This window comes from Chenopodium quinoa, unplaced genomic scaffold (genome assembly GCF_001683475.1).
Source record: "Chenopodium quinoa cultivar QQ74 unplaced genomic scaffold, ASM168347v1, whole genome shotgun sequence".
NCBI lineage: Eukaryota > Viridiplantae > Streptophyta > Magnoliopsida > Caryophyllales > Amaranthaceae > Chenopodium > Chenopodium quinoa.
The window spans coordinates 1,965,816-1,986,004 of NW_018743850.1; the positions used below are offsets into that span (position 1 = coordinate 1,965,816).

General features: G+C 34.7%; 2 protein-coding genes across 3 annotated transcripts; one reads left to right on the plus strand and one right to left on the minus strand.

Moving 5' to 3' along the window:
- Positions 1–225: 225 nt before the first annotated feature.
- Positions 226–12,590, plus strand: LOC110685907 (TOM1-like protein 4). Of its 2 annotated transcripts, none has more exons than XM_021862460.1 (10): positions 226–373; positions 1,116–1,263; positions 1,807–1,885; positions 7,177–7,275; positions 7,368–7,481; positions 9,141–9,286; positions 10,150–10,231; positions 10,612–10,697; positions 10,779–10,976; positions 11,554–12,590. In XM_021862460.1, the coding sequence occupies exons 2-10, from the start codon at positions 1,154–1,156 to the stop codon at positions 12,248–12,250; spliced, it is 1,611 nt and encodes a 536-aa protein (XP_021718152.1). In that variant the 5' UTR covers positions 226–373; positions 1,116–1,153; the 3' UTR covers positions 12,251–12,590. The 2 variants fall into 2 exon arrangements, with proteins under 2 accessions (XP_021718152.1, XP_021718154.1); XM_021862462.1 differs by having other exon boundaries at positions 229–373; positions 1,141–1,263.
- A 1,738-nt stretch (positions 12,591–14,328) lies between these two features.
- LOC110685908 (protein STAY-GREEN LIKE, chloroplastic-like) lies at positions 14,329–17,573 on the minus strand. Its single transcript, XM_021862463.1, has 5 exons — positions 17,153–17,573; positions 15,890–16,066; positions 15,350–15,511; positions 15,117–15,263; positions 14,329–14,782 (listed from the first exon to the last, which is right to left on the minus strand). The coding sequence occupies exons 1-5, from the start codon at positions 17,318–17,320 to the stop codon at positions 14,669–14,671; spliced, it is 768 nt and encodes a 255-aa protein (XP_021718155.1). The 5' UTR covers positions 17,321–17,573; the 3' UTR covers positions 14,329–14,668.
- Between the last annotated feature and the right edge of the window lie 2,616 nt (positions 17,574–20,189).

A 20,189-nucleotide genomic window follows, 5' to 3' on the forward strand; every position in this document is an offset into this window, starting at 1 on the left:
AAAAAAATTAAAAAAAAAATTATTGAAAACATTGGAGAGGCGTTGAAACGCGCATGAGAAAAATCGAAAGTCCAAATCGGAGTGCAAACGGTGACGCCAAACCAATTTCTCTCTCTTCTTACCGTCCTACAATAAACTTCCAAGACTAATTAAATTTAATTAATTAATCATCCATTCAATAAAAAAAAAAATTAATTAATTAGTTAATCAAATCATATAATAAACCTTACTTATCTCATTAATTATCTCTCCAACCTTTCTATTTTCCTTTTCTTTTTATTTTATTTTATTTTATTAGTTCTCAACCAAACTTAATCAAACCCATCATCTTTCTCTCTCTACATTTCATTTTCTCTCTCCATTTTTTGACGAGGTAAGCTCTTCATTTTTCCACTCTAATTTCCATTCTTTTGAATTTTCTTTAATTTCTTTCTTAGTTTCATTGATTTACATCGATTTGATGTTAATTTTATGTGTTCTGGATTAAATAGTCGATCTAGATCATTTTTGGTTTACTTTGATCTTAATTCTCGATTGTTTCTTCTATTGTTTTGTGAGTGATCACTTAATTAATTACTTTATTTTGTGTGAATTTCGTTTTTTTTTTTTTCGAGTTAGGTTTGAATTTTGATTAATGTTTATTGTATTTGGAAGTTGAGCTTATTTTAAATCTTGATTAAATTTTAATTTGATTTTATTTGAGACTGGTGAAAAGTTCAATGTGTATTGAATTCTGTTATAATTACTAGTTAAGGAGAAATTATAGGATCATGGTTGGTATGTATAATTGAAGCTGTTGAATGCATTTTAGAAAGTGGGAATTTATAAAGATAGCCATTAAGTGTAGTGATGTGGATGAGATATGATCTCATGTTTTGGGTACATTTTCTTTTCGCAATATTTTAATTAACTAAGCTAGTAAAGTGGGAACAGTTGATGTGATGAGAAATTATATATGTTTACATGTTCCCCTTATTCTTGATTTTCATGGATGATGTGTGAAGTGTTGGAGAGTTTTTATGTTTCAGCAGATCAATGAAGTATATATGCTGTAATTTTTTCTAACTTGAATGAAGTATATTATTGGTAGCGTGAACTGAATGATGGTCTTTTAGGTTATTAATAAAATATCGCCTGAAGGGATTTGAAGAGGATGGCTAACACCGCAGCAGCCATTGCCGAGAGGGCAACCAGTGACATGTTAATTGGTCCAGATTGGGCAGTAAACTTGGAGCTCTGTGACATTATAAACATGGATTCAGGGTAAATTTCTGTTTGCCATTGGAACTTTATGCTATAATAATACTTTTGTTATGCAACATATTTCATGTAATCGCTGTTGATTTGCTATACTTATATAATATATGTGGTGATTCACTATCAATATTTTGAAAAGAGTATTGGCTCTTGATATATCTAGTTAAGATTGAACAAAATTTGTAACACTAATGCTTATTTCACACTCCTATGACTGGTTAACTGGTTATATTCTGGGAAGAGAATATGCATTGTATGAAATAACTATGGAAGAAAGTTATTGAAGGATAACAATAATTTAAGTACATGAATGATTCCATTCAGCCATCAACACTTATCTGTTTGCCAAATTATTCAGAATTTGTATAGCTTAAGTCCAATTGCAGCAGAATTCTTTTTTACAAGAGAGCTGTAAAATGTGCTCATGTTTTGTCTTTGATACTTTGCCCCTATTTTTTTCCATGCCTTCCATTGAAAAGAAAAAAATGTTATCATTATTAAATGCAAACTTTTACAATCTCCCCATGTATACCTTTTATTTTGTTGCAGTCAAGCAAAAGATGCACTAAAAATTATTAAGAAGCGTCTCGGAAATAAGAGTTCCAAAGTTCAACTTCTTGCTCTATCTGTACGTATTTTTCTTATCTGTCACTCACAGAGCTTGTTTGGGCACTTAATTTGAAGTTGAATATTTTTGTCATATTTTTATTTTGTCTGACTGATGCATGAATGTTGACTTAAGGTCTCTTTTCAATTATCATTTGCCACAGTACTTTTCTGGCATATTTCCTTTCTAATGTGTAGAGCCAAAATGACTCGAAAATTATTTGTTATCTCAGGGATCAGTGCCTCATACATATTGAATCACATGGAACTTAAGTTCCTTATTTGATTCACTTGTATTGGTTCAATTCCAATTTGATTTTCATGGCAAAATGAATTTGTTCGAGGCTGTATTGTAGCTTTGACTTCGATGCAGCAGGGTCATCCATGCATCTTGAATTGTTCTTGGCTCTATTGGTTACTGTTAAGCTGTCAAGTAAACATTGCCGAACAAAGCAATTGCATATTATGGTTTCAACATCTCTTTTTTTCTGCATTTAAGCAGGAAGTGAAACTATTATGATGAGGTTGGATTATAATTATTTGTTAATTTTATATGGGCTTGGGAACCTTTTTTGTTAGCTACTTTTTCCCATTGGACCTTAAAACTCATAGTTTATCTGATAAATTGCTCAGTTTAGAAGATGTGTCCTATAATGCGAATAACTAAGGAGGTGTAACCTATGGCATGTTTGTGTGATTTAAGTTGACTTTGGGTTGGGTTTTCTGTAATTAATACTGTACCAGGTACTGATCTTCTATTCTAAGAAAGCTATGTTTGTTTACCTGGTTTGTTACTAGTCTTGTCTTTGCGACCTTAATGATACTGTCAGTTTGAGGATTGAGAAGGCTTAAATTTGTGTATTCAGTAGTATTCTGAAGTAAAGTTAGATGCAGGCAAGATTGCTTGTCATCTTTGAAAGTCTTTCAGAAGAGTCTCTCTCTTTATGGATGGCCAGGGCTCAGGGTTGGACATAAGGTTGAACAGTCTCTGTTTGTGAAAGGCCAGGGCTCAGGGATGGACATAAGGATCTGTTTAGTTTGATTCCTTTGCCCTGAATTATAATTTATGCAGTTAGCTTTTGTATGCGAGTTTATGATGTTCAAAATTCTTGGGAAGGTAATGCTTCACATTTTGGAAACTTGGGCAAAATCATGGTAATGTTCTTGTAAAATGACGCGTAAGTTCTTCCCTTTTAGGATCTTTTCTATCCCAAAATGATACTGTATTTTCTTTTTAGTAGTATCTTTAAATAAACTCAAAGAACTCCAATACTTTGTTACAACTATCTATTAAAAATGACAAACAAAGGAATTTCATATTGCTTTGCAAAATAATTTATACTTTTAAAAAAATATTGTCCTTTGCATTTCCCATTTTTTACTTTCCTATTTAAGTCCAACTTAGATGAAGCTCTTTCTCCGAAAGTTATTTAATTCTGATGAGTTGTTGTTGAGAGGATTTCTTCAGGGAATCAGGACACTCTGCCTTAATTTATCCTATTCTGTTTTATTTGTGCTCAATTCTGGGTAAACTCTGAGGATAGGTCTTGATCATTTGTACAGAGTCTACAGACAGACTTTTTAGGTGTTCTCTGTGTGTGTTAATTGATTTTTCTTTAGGAATCAGGATACTTTGCCGTTATTCATCCTATTCTGTTTTATTTGTGCTCAATTTTGGGGAAGCTCAGAGGATAGGTCTTAATCATTTGTATAGACAGACTTTTTAGGTGTTCTCTGCTTCTGTTAGTTCTGTTCTTGACGAAGTAACCAGGCCAATTCAAGATGAGGTTCCATGGTTCCATGGTGTATGTTGTTTGCGGATGATATCGTTTTGGTGGATGAAATTAGAGATGGGGTTAATATCAAATTGGAGCAATGGAGGCAAAGATTGGAATCTAGAGGGTTTAAGCTAAGTTGGAGTAAGATTGAATATTTGGTATGCCGCTTTGGTACATAGAGGGGGATAAACGATGATGTAGTGAGTTTGGACGGAAAGGATTTGACCATGAGTGAGTGTTTTAAATATCTTGGGTCGATCACCCAGTAGAATGGTGACATTGATCAAGACGTGGCCCACAAGATAAAGTCGGGGTGGCTTAAATGGAGAGGGTCACGGGAGTGTTATGTGACCGAAGCATTCCTTTACATTTGAAAGGGGAAATTCTATAGGACTACCATAAGACCAGTGTTGCTCTATGGTATAGAATGTTGGCTTCTAAAAAGGAGCACATTAAAAAGATGAAGGTTACGGAAATGCGCATACTAAGATGGATGTGCGGGAACACTCTAAGAGATAAAATCAGAAATTAAGTTATTCGCAAGAAAGTGGGTGTCGTAGGCATTGCAGACAAAAGGGAAAATTGCATGCGTTGGTTCGAGCATGTAAGATGGAGAACTCAGGGTGCACTGGTACGAGAGTGGAAGAGTGGGATCATGGAGAGGTTAAATGAGGTTGAAGGAGACCGAAACTGACTTGGTTGAAAGGAGTTAATTAGGATATGAAGCATATGGATTTGCATGAGAATGAGGTATTTGATCGTAAGGGATGGAGGAGGTAGATTTTTGTGGATGACTATACGAAACAATCACTTTTCGTTCATGTAGCCGATCCACTTATGGGATTAAGGCTTTGATTGATTGATTGTGTCTATTGTTTGACTTTACGGTCTATTAGAGTCTTTTTCATGTCAGAGGAATTTATGAGGGCTAGTAATAGACTTATATATTGGGGTATTTGGGGATAGATTATTGCTTGGATGAGCTGGTGTGGGGAAGACCAAATGGAGAGCTCATTTGAATGGTTATAAGGTTTCCAAAAATTCAGTTAGTTAAATTTGGAGCCCTTTACTTTCCCTAAAATTATATGCTTTCATGATTAGTTGAATTTCTCAAATTTGTAGATTTTGGGGAGAGGGGAGAATAAATGCATATTTGAATATCTTTTTAAAGCAAACTCCTATTCCGTCTTGTTTTAACCCTTCTTGTACAGGGGCTGAAACAGTGGGGGCAGGATGAACATTATTTTGACATTCAAACTTTATTCAACCTTAGCACTAGAGCGCCTCCACACGGCCACAACCTAACAAACTTATTTATATTATTTTTAAAATATTTTAATCAGGGCTCTGGACAGACAATACTTCAGCAAATTACTTAGTGATCGTACTTACTGTATAATGTATATGCAGATATATTTTGCTTGCAGTTTCTTGTTTGGAGAAATCCGATAGAAGAGGGTTGCTTAGGTTTTGGGTTGGTCAGGATCTGATATCATTGGTCAAATCGCTTGTGCTAATGTTGCACTTATGATTGTTGAGTAATTTTGGGGAGGTTATTGATCAGTGATTGGATATCAAAGATTAGAATGGGTCCATGGGAGCAGACAATTCCAGTGCCACTTTGTCCAGCATAGTGAGGTATATGTATAACTTAGGAGTTGAGGTTGCTTGGGCACATTTGAGTCTTGGTGAGTGTGATTTTTCATGATAGCTGTCAACTTATCAATTGACAACTTAAACCAGAGGTGGCAACAATTTGTAGCATCTGCAAGGGTAGGTGGTATTACACATATTCCAAGGCATGTAACTGCATGTCTGCCTAGAATTACACACCTGTCTTGGTGCATTTAAAAATGCACTTTGACATCATTTTAACAATGGATGATCAGTCATGGATGGAGGTTGGACAAATCCCATGATTGTCTTTAGCTTGTGACTGGTTGTTTCTTCTTTTATAGTTGATTCAAAGGCCACTATTACCAACTTACAATTTTCCCTCATTTTACATCATTTTCAACATATTACCAGAATACCGTCCACGTAGGCTCGGGAGTGGTATTTTTATTTGCCTTACTCTGAACTGGCCTAGTAAGCAGTTGCCAGCAGAGTTGGCAATTTATAGTAAAACAAAATCCCCCTCCCCCTTGAATCTCAATTCAAAAGTAGTAGCTTTATGCCTAAACCTCGAAAAAAAATAAAATCCACTCTATGCTCCCGAGTCCACGAGGATGGTATTGTGGTAATTAAGTTAAAATTGATGTAGATTCTTTTTTTAAAGCATTTTTTGGAAAAATTTCCCACATACACACTGATACACTAAACAACAATGTCCATGGAGGAGGATGTGAGTAGAAATTTCATATTTTCAGGAGGATAGCTTTGAATTTGCAATTCCCTCCTATCACTTTGCAAGCATGCCCCAGCTCTAAATAATGCTATTTTAGGATGGTAAGATAGAATGAGGCACTTCCTAACCCTTTCTAATCCTACTTATTTGGCTTTATGGTTCATTTAGGCAATTGTGGAGGATGCCCATGTTCAAACTTTTCTAATTCTGGAAGATTTGAGCTTGAAATTAGCAGTTCATTGCAACTAAAAAGGAAGCCTGGGTTTTGCGACTTGTTTATGCAATAAACTATCCTAAGGAGGGGCAATATGGGTATTATAGTACTATTAGGTTAATATTCCTTGGCCTTAGTAATTAGTATAAATAGGGAGAGAGTAAGAAAGAAAAGATAGGCAGAATTTTGGAGTGAATCCTTATGAGAGTTGTGACCTCAAGTCACTGTAGGCTAAATCTACTTCCTTTTGTAAGAAATCATTAGCAAGTTTAATATAATTTCAAGCTTTCAGCCTTAAATTTTTGCTTATTTATATAAATATACAAATCAGATTATCTAGTCTATTATAGTTTATGGGTCAACTTAAAGTTACAATTTTGAAGGTGCAGCACTCAATAGTCAATAGTGAGTGTTTATATTGCTTCTTCTCATGTATAGAAATATGAAGTTCAGACTTGTGGCAAGTCAAGGTTGTAAAAAGGTCACTGGAAAACTGTCGCTTTGTAAATGCTTCTTTTCATGTATAGAAATATGAAGTTCAGATTTGTGACAAGTCAAGGTTCTTAAAAGATCACTGGAAGAATGTTGCATTGTAAAGATTGTGTACCCTTCCTAATGCTGAACTGCTTTTCTTACTTGGCTTTTTTCTTGACAAGCTCCATGAATTAATTAAGCTTTATCAAAGATGATTTTAGAAGATAAATTTATAAGCAGAAAGGCAACTCTAGCTTTATTTGTGGTCAGTCTGTATTTCAGTGCGGTTTTGAAATGTTATGTCTTTCTTTTGATGTGAAGTATGCGTTTAAATTTATGGGGCATGGAAGCTCTTAGCTTGTACAATTTTGTTGGTTAGTATGGTTTCTAGCTGCTTTTTCATGTGGGTTTGTTAGCTTCATGCCTGTCCCAATGAGAGACCCCATCCTCAAATACTAAATTAAAATTCAGATGTGTTTCTTCTGTGCATTTTTTTTTAGGTATTGGACACTCTTGGAAAAAACTGTGGGGAAAGGATATTTCAGCAGATTGTTGAGCGCGACATTTTGCATGATATGGTCAAGATTGTGAAGAAAAAGGTGTCTAATCTTCCCATCTAGTAGACGTTTTCTTTTTTGCTGCACTATTGGTAAGTGCTGATTAATCTTCTCTGTAACATTTTCTTGCACAGCCAGATTTAAGTGTAAGGGAAAGAATATTAATATTGATAGACACCTGGCAAGAGGCCTTGGGAGGACCAAGGGGGCGGTATCCCCAGTTCCATGCAGCATATAATGAATTGAAGGTAACACTGTTTGAACTTTCCACTAATCCTCCTTAGATACGTGTGTGAATTTCCTTACCCTGTCTAAATGATGCCTCTAAAGGTGGTAATTACTAATTACAGTATCATCTTGCTGAGAGTCCATAGAATTGCTCCCTTTTGCTCTCCCTGGGCATTGCATGGGTCTTTTTGAAACAAATGGTAAATGCAATAGCACTGAGCATGAAAAAAGAATGCTTAAGCTGAATCAAAAACGTAGTTTATAGTACATAGTTTGTACTATAATATTGAACCTTGTTTATCTCCGATAAAATCCATGTCTCACAATTTTCTTTGCGGATGAGGACAAGAATGTTCTTACCTCTTATAACTTAAAAGGATTTTTCCCTCAACTATGTGATGCAAAAGGTTGGATGACTGTATTATGGTATGTTGTTTAAGATTTTGGTGTACTCCTTTCATTATTTAAGCTTCCTCATTTTGACTTTCACCCTTGCTAACACACAACTTTCACCTTTAATATTTCTAATTATTCATAAGAAATTCTCTTAAAATTTAATATTTTGGAAGTATATAGTGAGACGAAGCTAATAAGATCTCACGTTGCTTTGTGTTTCCTTACGTATGAATCTGGATATATATTTGACGCAGTTGATTATATTAGAAACATAATTGGCAATGAAAAAAGGCATTCTTTTTTTTAGACATGTATTGCTTTGGAAGGTGGGTTTAATATACAATTACTGTAAATTATTGATGTGACCTCTACACCATTTGTAGTGCTACAATCCTACAAGATTGAGGATACAAGAAAGCATTATCATCTAGTTTCTACTGAATTTCCAAGCATTCTTTTGGACCATCTCATGACAGGATTTGTTGGTCTTAGGGATGAGGAACACAAGGACAAGGTCCTTGGTAATGTATTTCATTTGAAATTTTTGGGAATTGTGGCTGAAAACAATGGCCTTATTTGTCCAAGTGGAGCACAATTGATGGATTCCTTTGTGATCGACTAGTTATTTTGTTTTGTATTTGGTTTTTTTTCATTTCTTGCTTCTTTTAGCTAAAACGAGAGCTATGTTTCAATCCTCTTGTGTTCGCAAAAGCTGTTTAGTTCCCTCCCTTTTTCCTGATTCCTAGAGAGGGAGCCAAGAGAGGGGGTTGTGGTGCAGAGTTGAGAAGCAAAGCAGCAGAATCTCAGAAAAGAGATAGGTTTAGAAATTGGTTTAAGTCTGATAATGACAAGCTTTCTTAATTATTGATGAGTTGTTGACAGCTTGTGGCTGCTTGTCTTGAAAAAAATTGGTTCTTATTGAATTATATTTAATGACTACCTTCCATCTACAAATTCATTGTCATTTTATTTACATATATGGAGTATATATTAGTGGGAAGTCTGGGAACTGAAGAGCAGTCTGTTCTGCAGTGGGGAACAAAAGTGTTATATAGGGGAGGGGAGTGACCACATTATGTGCCTCATTAGTTTACTGGATGTTCATCCTGGGGCCTATATACTCTGGTCTCACCTCTCACTGGGTCCTCTTGTTCTAAGTTTCAAACGTCCTTGATATTCTTTTCTCCTTGTATATTTACTTTAGGAAGATTGGTTTGTATCAACTTCCATAATCTTGTCTAATAAATTAACTCTGATTGGTTGCTGTTAATTGATAATGACAGTCGGCCGGGATAACATTTCCACCTCGAGAGGACAACAGTGTGCCATTGTTTACTCCTCCACAAACTCAGCCCCTTTCCAATCCGGCTCTAGTATATGATGATGAAACAATTCCTGCTTCTCTAGAGTCTGACCCTTCTGGTTTGAGGTACTTTTCTGATTTAGCCTATACTGTTCTTAGTAATGCATATCATTCAGCATGTTGCTTTGTCCAGATGTTCTTGAAGCTTTATTTTTATGTCAAGTTCCAGTTCTCCATTCACAATATCTCATGTTAGTTTGTGCATCTAATGATTTTTTCTTTTGATCTGCTTTTATGTATATTGAAAGGAAAGTTGAAACTACTTTGTGACTAACCTGTCTGTTACTCCGTAATATTTTTTTCTATTGCTGTACCATAAAAGGAAGAAGTAATTTCTCTTCTATTCTTATTAGACAACTAAAATTGGAGATGATTGACGATGTAGATTTTGTATTTAGAGGCCTTTTAGTACTATTAAGCTGGGAAGTTTATTTCTTTCCCTTTTAAAACTGTGATTTTATAAATACATGATTAAGTTCAAATTTGCTTCAAACTGGACTATGCAGTAAAAAGACTTTTGTTTGAGGTTCAAAATTCTTTAGTGGCATGATTGGACGGTTATCTGGATCGGTTAGGAACTTGATTCATTTCCTACTTGCATTCAATTTATTTGCTAAACCTTTTCACTACTTTATGGCTAAAGTTTTATTAAATTTGTGATGGTAGGATGAATCCTTAACTTGCTTGTGAGGAATCAAAGTATGATTTTATTACTTCCTGCCTCTTTCTTTTATTTTTTATTTTTTTATTTTTTTATTTTTTTTTATTTTTAATATTAAGTTTCTGTTTGAATTTATTAAAATCTGAATTTAGACCAAATTGTCAACTTTAATGAATACAACTGCTTCCATTGAGAAGGTTTCATCTAATTTAAGTGGTATCTGATGGTGAGCTAGCTATATTAAGCTTTAAATATTTGTTTTGAGCAGCTTGGAAGAAATTCAAACCGCTAAAGGGCTAGCTGATGTTTTGATGGAAATGCTTGGAGCTCTGGATCCCAATAACAGTGAGGTATGTTTTTAGTTTCTGACACAAATGACACGACAATTTGATGAAAACATTCTATATGCTTAACCATAGTAACTAATGGTTCTTTCTAAATTTGATGTCCCAAAGAATATTACACGTGGCAAGCATAGAGACATACTAGATGTCACTCTGTTATTTTTGTGCTGCTTGGATAGAGTATTAGAACATAATTATAGCTCTATAATGAATTCATTGTTCTAACTTATAAGCCATCTCTGGCAAAGGTGCTTTTACAGCGTTGAAAATTGATAAGGAGGATTCATTATGAAGTTTAGCTTTCTTCAAATCTATTGATTCTTGTAAGCAGCAATAACACCTGCAGTTGACACCCTAACACAGATTTATGCTCATTTACATTTTAGGGGGTAAAAGAAGAAGTAATTGTGGAGCTTGTTGAACAGTGCAGTAATTACAAAAAGCGTGTTATGACTCTTGTGAATAACGCCACGTAAGTATTCCAAATATGTGATATATCGAGCCACTAGAACTTAGTTATAGCGATGCTGAGATCCTGGTTTCTTTTTTAAAGGGATGAGGAACTTCTCTGTCAGGGTTTGGCATTGAATGATGACTTGCAGCGTGTGCTTGGACGTCATGATGACATTGCTAAAGGAGTCTCAAATGCTAGTTCGGAACCGACTAGAGCTCCAGCAGCACCATATGTGAATGCACACCATGACCACGATGAAGAGGAATCAGAGGATGAATTTGCACAGTTGGCACACAGGTAATCATTACGAGCTTGCATAAAGACTAATTCCTCTCATTCTTATTTTTTATCAGCCTGATATGTGCATGTTTTCTAGACAACATGATCTTCCTTCTTATGATCTAATACGGATTTTCTCCCATCAAAGAGAAGTTAATGAGCTGGTTTATAGTTTGCTATCACTAACTGGGAAGAACTTGTCAGAAATAGTGATAAGATGGTTAAAGTTGTGATTCCCTGAAATGGCCTTACCTCTATTCCTAAATTCCCTGAATCTCTGTATCTTGTTGATAAGTTGGCCACTAGTCTTCAATGTTTTTGTATAGGGAGAATCAGAGATTGATGCATGAACTAATTTATAACTAATTATGATCCACTTTTCTGCATAGAATGTTTAACTATTGAATTATTATGGGTTTTGACTATGCTCTACAACTAACCTATACCTCTCTATTCTTTCTCTTAAGTCATAAAAATATGTCATTTAAGCTTTTGCAGCATGTGATTTACTGAATTGTACTTGAATCGAAGTAGTGAATCAGACCTTTGGATTAGTCTGATTGCTTGATTAAAATTTGAAACCATGATATTGTAGGTCAAGGGATATGCAGCGACAAGGACGGAATCTGGCTACTTCCAAGGCTGAACCGGCACAAGTGAATCCTCTTCTTCCTCCCCCTCCTTCATCGAAGAGGCCAGTTAGTAGTGATGCTGGGTCAGTTGATTACCTGAGTGGTGATTTATACAACTCTGAAAGATCCTCCAGTTATCCTAGCAGTGATTCATACAATGGTGAAAGATCATCTGGAGCAGAGGAACCAGTGCCTTTTTCTGTTAGAAGTCCTACCAAGTATGTAAATCCCACTGCATCGCTTGGTCCATTATCACCATCACCCCCTCATCAGTCCATTGCCAGCAATTCCTCACCCTTGTTTGATAAGAGCCCTTTATACGATGAACATACTGGCTTGAACAAATCTGACAATCTCCCTCTAGCTCCTTGGGACTCTCCTCCTCCTCCTCCTCCTCCTGGACCCTTGCCTCCACCCCCCATCAAATATAATCAGAGGCAACAGTTCTTTGAGAAACAGCCTTTTCCCGGTGGGGCATCACATTCCTGTAGTGGATCCAGTTCCTCTTATGATGGTATGGTGGGACAGACACAAAATCTTTCTCTTAAGTCGCCAAGCCCTCCTAAGCAAGAAAAGCCAGAGGATGCCTTATTCAAGGACCTGGTTGATTTTGCAAAATCTAAATCTTCGGCTTCAAAATCCAACAATAGGCCGCTTTAATGGTTTATGTAGAGGCATAAGTTACTGCAGTACAGATTTGGAGTATTAGATTCCTAGGTTATTGTCACATTTGTGTATGCATACCGTTGCATTTATGGTGTCATTGGTTCTCGAATCATATCACTGTATGACTGTACCCTTTTTTTGGTTTTCAGCTCATCGTTTTTGTTGAGCTTCTCATTTGGAGCATCTGTAGTCTTGACTTGTTAGTGCTTTGTATGCTAGAACTGATTGCGGTGTATAGTACAATTTGGTGATTTCAAAGTGGTATTGAATACTGAGATTGTTCTTGTGTGCCGAGATTGAACCTGTTAGTCGTCAAAAAAAACTTGTGATTCTTGAGTTTTTGAATCATTGTATATTTAGTAACAAGCTCGACAACCTATCTCAAGTTAGCCTGCTAATGGGGTGGAGGTACTCAGAAGTTTGTGGGTTCAATTGACCCCTCTTGGCTGGTGAGTGACTTTTAATTTGTGCATTATCAAGTCTTTTTTATACAAATTATAATGGAATGAACTTGCTGAGATAGACTTATGTGTAATACCTATATAAGTACTCTTTCCTATCCTTTTTATTCTTCCTACTATGCTCTTTTTTTTCACAAAAAGTTTCAAATGGGAAGAACAAAAAATGATCGAAGGGATCAAGGGAGTAATAAATTAAACATGCTAGGGATGAAATTCTTCTTTTCTACTAATAAGATAAAAAAAAAATAAAAAAGGATATTGTAAATTGTTATTAAATGCAGTTATCCTTATAATAATTGTAAGTATATATGTAATTTCATTCAATCTATTTAATTTCTAAGAGATTTCATTATATTATACGAAGTAGCTTGCGAATGTTGTGATGGTGTAAACTCCATTTCAACTTATAACTATTTGGAAAAGATTAAAGAGAACATAGTATCAGAAATGAACTGGGGGCAACAGTAACAAATTGAATTTATCAATGAAGATATACATTGCAATATATTTTTTGTCAAGAGAAAACCACAATCTATTAATAGACTGTTTGAGCAAGCTTTTCTAATAAACTAGGAACAGGCATTGTATTATTATACCTACGTACAGAGTGATGAAGTATATGTCACTGATCTTCGAGTTCCATGCTTTAAAACTTTGTAAAATTTCGCAAAAATTCGTCGTTTAATCCTGCCTCTTACTGGTGGAATTCGATGTAATTTCTTGCTATTCGCGACCAGACCTTGCTGAAACGCCACCCTCTTAGCGCGACAGGTTTCTATGGTCTCCATACAAATAAATTGATCAAGAACAATATCTACGGCCTGTACAAGCTGAAAATGAAAGAGAATAATGCTTCCAAGCCTCTTACCGTTCACGATCGAATCCATGCAAACACATGCAGTGTTAGAGCCCTTAGAGGAGTGTTGAGTGCAAGAGAGTAGGAGGTTTAATATGGTGGTGACGAAGAAATAATTAGTGAAGTTACTAGCATAAGATAGGACAGTGACTGAGGTGCAGTGGTCTGGTTTATGTATGTAGCGATAACGAACCTAGGAAATTTCCTATATATCAGCTAGCTAGTCAAATAGGAACTTTCCTTACTATGTTTGTTTCCAGAAGAGTTAAAACATGTTCAACATGGTGTATCAGTTAAGCTTCTGTCAAATTTAGTTATTCTGTAATAGTGTAATCAATCCATAAATGAATACAGTGATTACTCTCTCACTATTTTGGGTCTTCTTTATATTACAAGGGTGTCAAGGGAGAACACTTGGTCATTTCCATTTTCGTCATTTTTGCATAGCGTTCGAAGAGCCCTTGACAGTAACACACGAGACACGACCAATCAGGTTGAAAAATGTTTTACACAAACAATCAAACACTGATTCATGTATAAAACAGGATGACATTTGAAGTTTTTAGTTATCTGAAAATAGCTAAATTTTACAAGAAAAATCGATATTTTTTAAGGGTGATATGGATTATGAAGTAATACATAATCATCCAATTAGCATGCCCTAATGCCGGTAGGAATCATAGACTCATGGTGACTCTCATAAACAATACACTGACAAGAATTTGAGTTTATAGAATGACATGTAAAGATCCTGATGCTTAAATCTCAAAACTTCAATAAGGATTTATCTTAATCATCAGATTTTGAGATGAAGAAATACCAAAAATGTGTATCATAATATACATACTATACAGCAGAAACAATTAACCATTGATCAATTAAATGAATCAATGAACAAAACAGTCCAAGTAGCACCAAGAATCATGTGTTTGACAAAGTATACTTGAAAATGAAACATCAAACCCCTTACAAAACCATCAACAGAGGATTAAACCTTGGCCTTCCCTACATCAAAGAGCTGGAAGAATTTATGTTGCGGGTAAGAAGAATCTTGTTTCTGGCTGAAGATTGTGTGATTTGCTGTACAAAAGCAACTCATAGAAGAAAAGTAAATAGAGCTTGGAAAAAGGATTTGGGACTCTGTAGTTTCTGTTGTTGCGGAGTACTTGTGTCATTTGTAGTTAACACGCCACGGACTTTGTCCCCCTTCTGGAAAGCGAAAATATGAACTATCCGTAAGTATGTTCACACATTTTTTAAACAAGCTTAAACAAACAGTTAATAACTCCCTCGATAATAGGCCACACTTGATTTGAGGGTCATTTTTTCAAGATCTTGGGATAACTACCTAAAGTATACCTCACTATATGAACTTTTACTTCTCTACCTCATTAATGTTGGACGTTATTTGGAAATTGGAATAATTTGTGAAGGCCTTAAGAGTATCATTAAGAGTGACTTATGATAGAACTATGGCCTATTATTCAGGAACCGAGGGAGTTACACCGTTGAAAATCAGAGAGTTAATCGGGAGTTAATTTACTTGTGCAGCATCCTTGAGAGGGCCCCAACATTCAATGCAATTGTACTTCGCCGAACTTGAATGGAAATAAACCCATACAACAGCTTCCATAAGCTCTGGATGTGCCTTAAAGAGGGCTGAATCTCCATACAGAACAGCTTGAAGAACCTATTCAAGGCCAACAAACAATATTAAAAATTTGATTTTCATATGTAGTGGAAATTCATGTTGCTAAGACAGGAAGACGAACTCACCAATGGAAGATCTTTAGAGAAAATGTGATATCGTAGCTCAGCAACCAAATCACGAAAGAGGTTGTTGGGACCACTAACATAGCAATGAACGACCAAGTGCATTTTCCCTTTAATATCTTTCCACTCAGCAACTACATCATCTTTGCTGTACCATCCTTGCAACTGCAATTTCAAAACACAAGTATTCAAATGAACATGTATCACAGTACTAAAAACATTTTGAACGAGCATGCATACAGTAGGAATGTCAAATTCAGGAACTACCTTAATTACACCTAGCTACCCAACATGGCACAACAACAAAAAAAAAAAGTCAACAGTATTTTCTGTAATATGAAGGGATCATACAGGTTGGATTTGCTTAAGAAATTACCAGATGTGAAATACTTCAGGACCAATCAGATTATGCGAGAGGAGGAAATTACATCCAAATTACAAAGTAACCGAACACACCAAAAATAATAAGGAAAGGAACACAATTGTTTCGGACTATGCCAAGGATATGATGAACGGCCATTATGCATACCTTAAGGTGCATACCTGGTCAACATTGATGATGTTGGAGATGGTTAAGGTTAAATTTGCAGTGAAATCACAATGTGAGAGAATGTAGACTCTAGGCACAACTTTGGTGTACTCATCAACTTCTTGTCCCATGAAATCCACTGTCAGCTTTGATGCTTCGAACCTTGCTTGAGGACCCAAAATTCTAACAGCCTACCAACATCATGGGTGACAAAAGAATCTCATCACTGAAAGTTGAATAGCTAAGATTCTATGTCAATTAATCAACATTTTCATGGGATCTTATTCATGACATAATCTTATTCATGGCTTCTCAAACCCCAACAAATTTTTTATTTTTAACAAAAAAATATATAACTGTAAACTAATACTTTTGGGCTTCTAAATCCCAACATCCCCTAGACATCCCAGTTACACCCCCTAGACATTTTCTAGTTTATGAGCTTACTAAACTTCATTCAATGATCATCGAGATAGTTAGTTATACAGAGCTTTCAGGGTCATAGTTTTCCTACCATTGCTGCAAGTAGATTCCATCATAAGTGATAACTATATGAGCTAAAAATGTACCCATTAAACCCTTTTGAAGCAGGAAGCAACTTTTCAATCTAAATGGACTTGCAAACATCCTTTTTCATCATTTTTTGGACTCTTGCTAGATAAAGCGTGGCGATAATCTCCTTAGGAACTGTAAGGGGAGTCCTATCCGGGGTATAAATCACTATAATGTTGCCACCACTAACCTATTTTCGCCACTTCTACCACCACCTCTTATCAAGAAGGCAAGAACCTCCTATACCACCACCACTTACACCATAAAGTGCAACCTCCTAAGTCAATATACCACCACAACTATCCTACATACAATCTAAAACACCAAATATTTCTCACAATTTCACTCATTTTCTGTTTTCATCTATTTGAGTTAAAACAACACAAATTCAACACTCCATCAAAATGCTTGCAATCTAGCTTCAAAATCAAATACTTTCAATTACATCATGCAGTTCATAATCATAACATTCAAGTACCTAATTTATTTGAATCAATCCTCTTACATTCTTCCCAGAATTCTTGAACTACCCTTACAAATTTACAATTATACCTTCTAATTCAGACAACAATTGTGAAAACAGTAACCCCACATCACAAATTGCATTCCCAAACAAGCCCATATAACAAAAACTTACCCAAATTGCTCAAAATTGAAATGGGTCACAAACTACAATCAATCAATAAAGAAAAATCAAAAATTGAAACCAAGAACACAATTTATACCTCAGATATAAGAGCATTTTTGTAGGGAGCTCCACCTTTAGTAACAGAAGAAAGAATAGGAGTAAAAATGGGTTTTCTAGTCCCAGAACTAAAGAAAATGCTTCGAGTTTTAGAGCTAAAAAAATGGTGGGGTGAAAGTGAGAATGCACTAGTCCAGCTACTTGCCATGGAAGCACATCAAAATTCTCTCTCCTCTACTCTTCTTCATGTTATATACCCACCACCACCATTGTCATCAAAGAGAGAGGTTGCAGAGAAAAGGGGTGAAAGAAGAGAGAGAAAAGGAGGGATTTTGTGTGTGGATGAGTAGAATCGAAATTGAAGAGAGTTAGGAAATTGAGGGATGTGGATGTGGATGCGGATGCGGATGCGGATGCTTTGTCCCTACCATATTCTTTGAACTATCCATGGAATTTTAACCTACCACTCATTTCTCAATTTAGAGCTTATTCAATAGGGTAATACAAGTAATTAGATTGTGATGACTTTGTTTACATGTCTATTAATACTTTCGGGTAGTCGGGTATGACACTCGAACGAGTTTGAGTACAAGTCTATTATACCTTCGAATAGTTGAATACATTACTCTCGGGTGTATCATACATCTTATGAATGAGTTTGAGTACATGTCTATTATACCTTTAGATAGTAAAGTACGACACTCTCAGGTGTATCATGTATCTTATACACGTACTTTAATCCAATGAGCGAAAACTAGTATTAGGTGTATAATAAGAAGTTTATTCTAATTATAATGATAATTGACTTAAAATTTAAAATAACAAGATTAGTCAATATTTTCAAAACACCACTAAATTATGTAATTAAAGAATTCAATAATATACGATGTAAGTAATCTCAAACCATTCTCTGTCTTCACAAGCTTTTGCTAGTCTTTCGAAATGATCTCGATTATATACAAACTATAGAAGAATTATTCTTGATGTTTTCAAACTGATTAACAATAGATAGATTAATCAAAGTCGATACAAATTCTCTCCGGATCTAAAAGATCTTCTTGTTTAAAATTTTTGTGTAAGACAAAAATATTTCAAACATGAATAACTTTTAAAAACAGAGGGGTATTTGCTACCAATCTACCATTAAGCAATTTTCATGAATTTTTTTTTTTTTTTTTTTGTGCCAACCGTCACATGTTATGTTTTAAAGCTCTGTAGTTGTCTTCTCTATTTTTTTTTTTTTTTTCCTCTCGTGTGTTAGAGGGTGGAAAACAATTTCTATAGATGTATGAGGAATATCTTTTTCCTCTTTATCATTTTTCTATTTTTTCTCCTCTATCCTTCCGCTCTTATATATAGACAGATTTTAGGGAAGGTCTACCTCGACCATGGCCTGCTTCATGCCCAAAATATTTAGTATTATTTACTAAATTGTTGTATTTGTAAAGCAAAAAGAAAGCTAGTTAAGTTGGTTTTTAATTGAGATTCATAATTCTCATCTTAGTGCAATAGGTTTAGAGTTCAAATTCTGTAATTTTTTCGTGTTTTTTTCTTATAAAAAAATTGTTTTATTTGTTCATATGGCTTACCCTATACAATTGAATCTGTCTTTGCTTTTATACTGTCATTATTCTTTTTCACCATATGTTTTTCTATAATCAAACAAACAAAAGAAAACTTTATTCACAATTTTCTATTAAGAATTGTTTACTTTTAAAAAAGGTTTTTCATTATATTTTCAATCAAAATAAACGGAGCATAAAAGTATAGAGTAAGAAAATGCTATTGGCCAATAGTACCCAAGATTGACAAGAACAGATTAAAATGCATAGAATTCTTTATTATGTTATCATAAAAAAGAAATAATTATAGTTACGAGTAAAGTAGCAATAGGAGACCATATGAAGATGGTTCATGTGTATAACTGTATACTATATAGAGAAGGCAATTTGGGGAAAGTATAAAAGGATCCCTCCCCTTAAATGCCCCTAGACCCTAGTAGAGGATTAAACCCCAAATATAAGGTTGGAAGGTTTTTTTTCCTTAGTAGTATCAAAAACTTAATACCATTAAATATGGCGTAAAATATTTCATTTTAACCATTATTAAACAACGTCTGAATTTTGCCGGGCAACACCACATCTATATATATTATACTAAAACAGGGTACACTAGCTCCAAAGCTGACACATGTCCCTTTTTTTTTTTTTTTTTTTTTTGAGCTGTCTATTGTTAGAATATATATTATTGTCAAAGATTCTATTGATTGCATATTATAAAATAATCTTCATAATATATAAAATGTGATATATTTTACACATAAATATTGAATATTTTAATTAAGTTTCTATTACAGTTTAGTAAAGATATAATTGACTATATATTAAAGGTAGATTATCACTCAAATACACTAGTTTATAAATTATTTTATTCATAAAATATACTACGTAATATATTACCTCCACTTTAACCTTAAGAATTGTAAATGGATAGAACTTGGGAAAGCGAGGGTAGTATTAAGTAGCAAATTAATTTTGTAAAAGGTGTTGAATAATATTTTTATACTTTAATTATAGTAAATAATTTTTTATCCTACATACATAATCCTAAGAAATAAATTTTTTGTTTTTATTCTTGTATGGAACTCAATATAATGTATACGAATTTTTTTTTTTTGAAGAAATATAATGTATACGTATTGAATATATAGATTATCACTCATCTATCACTCAAGCATATTTTTCCTTAAAATATATATTTTATAATATGTAATATTCTATCTTTTTCATAGAATGTAATATATTATTAAGTAGAATATTATTAAAAGATATGGAGTGATACATATAATTTATAGAAAAGATATATTTATCCTATATTTAGAGGTGGCCAGTGGGCCGGGTTGGACCCACCCCACCCTAACCCGCACTGCTGGTGAGTCACGTGGGTCCAACCCGATTTCAACCCGGCACAGCTCGGATTCAATCCGGGTTGTGTCGTGGGTCCAAAATTTTCGACACAACCCATTTCAACCCAGCTCGGTTTAACCCGTTTGATTCGACCCAACTCGCACAACCCGT

What these genes read in the sequence shown, in the direction of transcription:
- LOC110685908 (XM_021862463.1), bottom strand. Translation starts at nt 17,320, where the DNA reads ATGGCAAGTAGCTGGACTAGTGCATTCTCACTTTCACCCCACCATTTT. An exon ending in AAAATGCTCTTATATCTGAG is followed by an intron (nt 16,067 to 17,152) that starts GTATAAATTGTG and finishes TGATGTTGGTAG; the next exon opens with GCTGTTAGAATTTTGGGTCC. An exon ending in ACATCATCAATGTTGACCAG is followed by an intron (nt 15,512 to 15,889) that starts GTATGCACCTTA and finishes TTGAAATTGCAG; the next exon opens with TTGCAAGGATGGTACAGCAA.
- LOC110685907 (XM_021862460.1), top strand. Translation starts at nt 1,154, where the DNA reads ATGGCTAACACCGCAGCAGCCATTGCCGAGAGGGCAACCAGTGACATG. An exon ending in ACTCTTGTGAATAACGCCAC is followed by an intron (nt 10,698 to 10,778) that starts GTAAGTATTCCA and finishes TCTTTTTTAAAG; the next exon opens with GGATGAGGAACTTCTCTGTC. An exon ending in TTTGCACAGTTGGCACACAG is followed by an intron (nt 10,977 to 11,553) that starts GTAATCATTACG and finishes ATGATATTGTAG; the next exon opens with GTCAAGGGATATGCAGCGAC.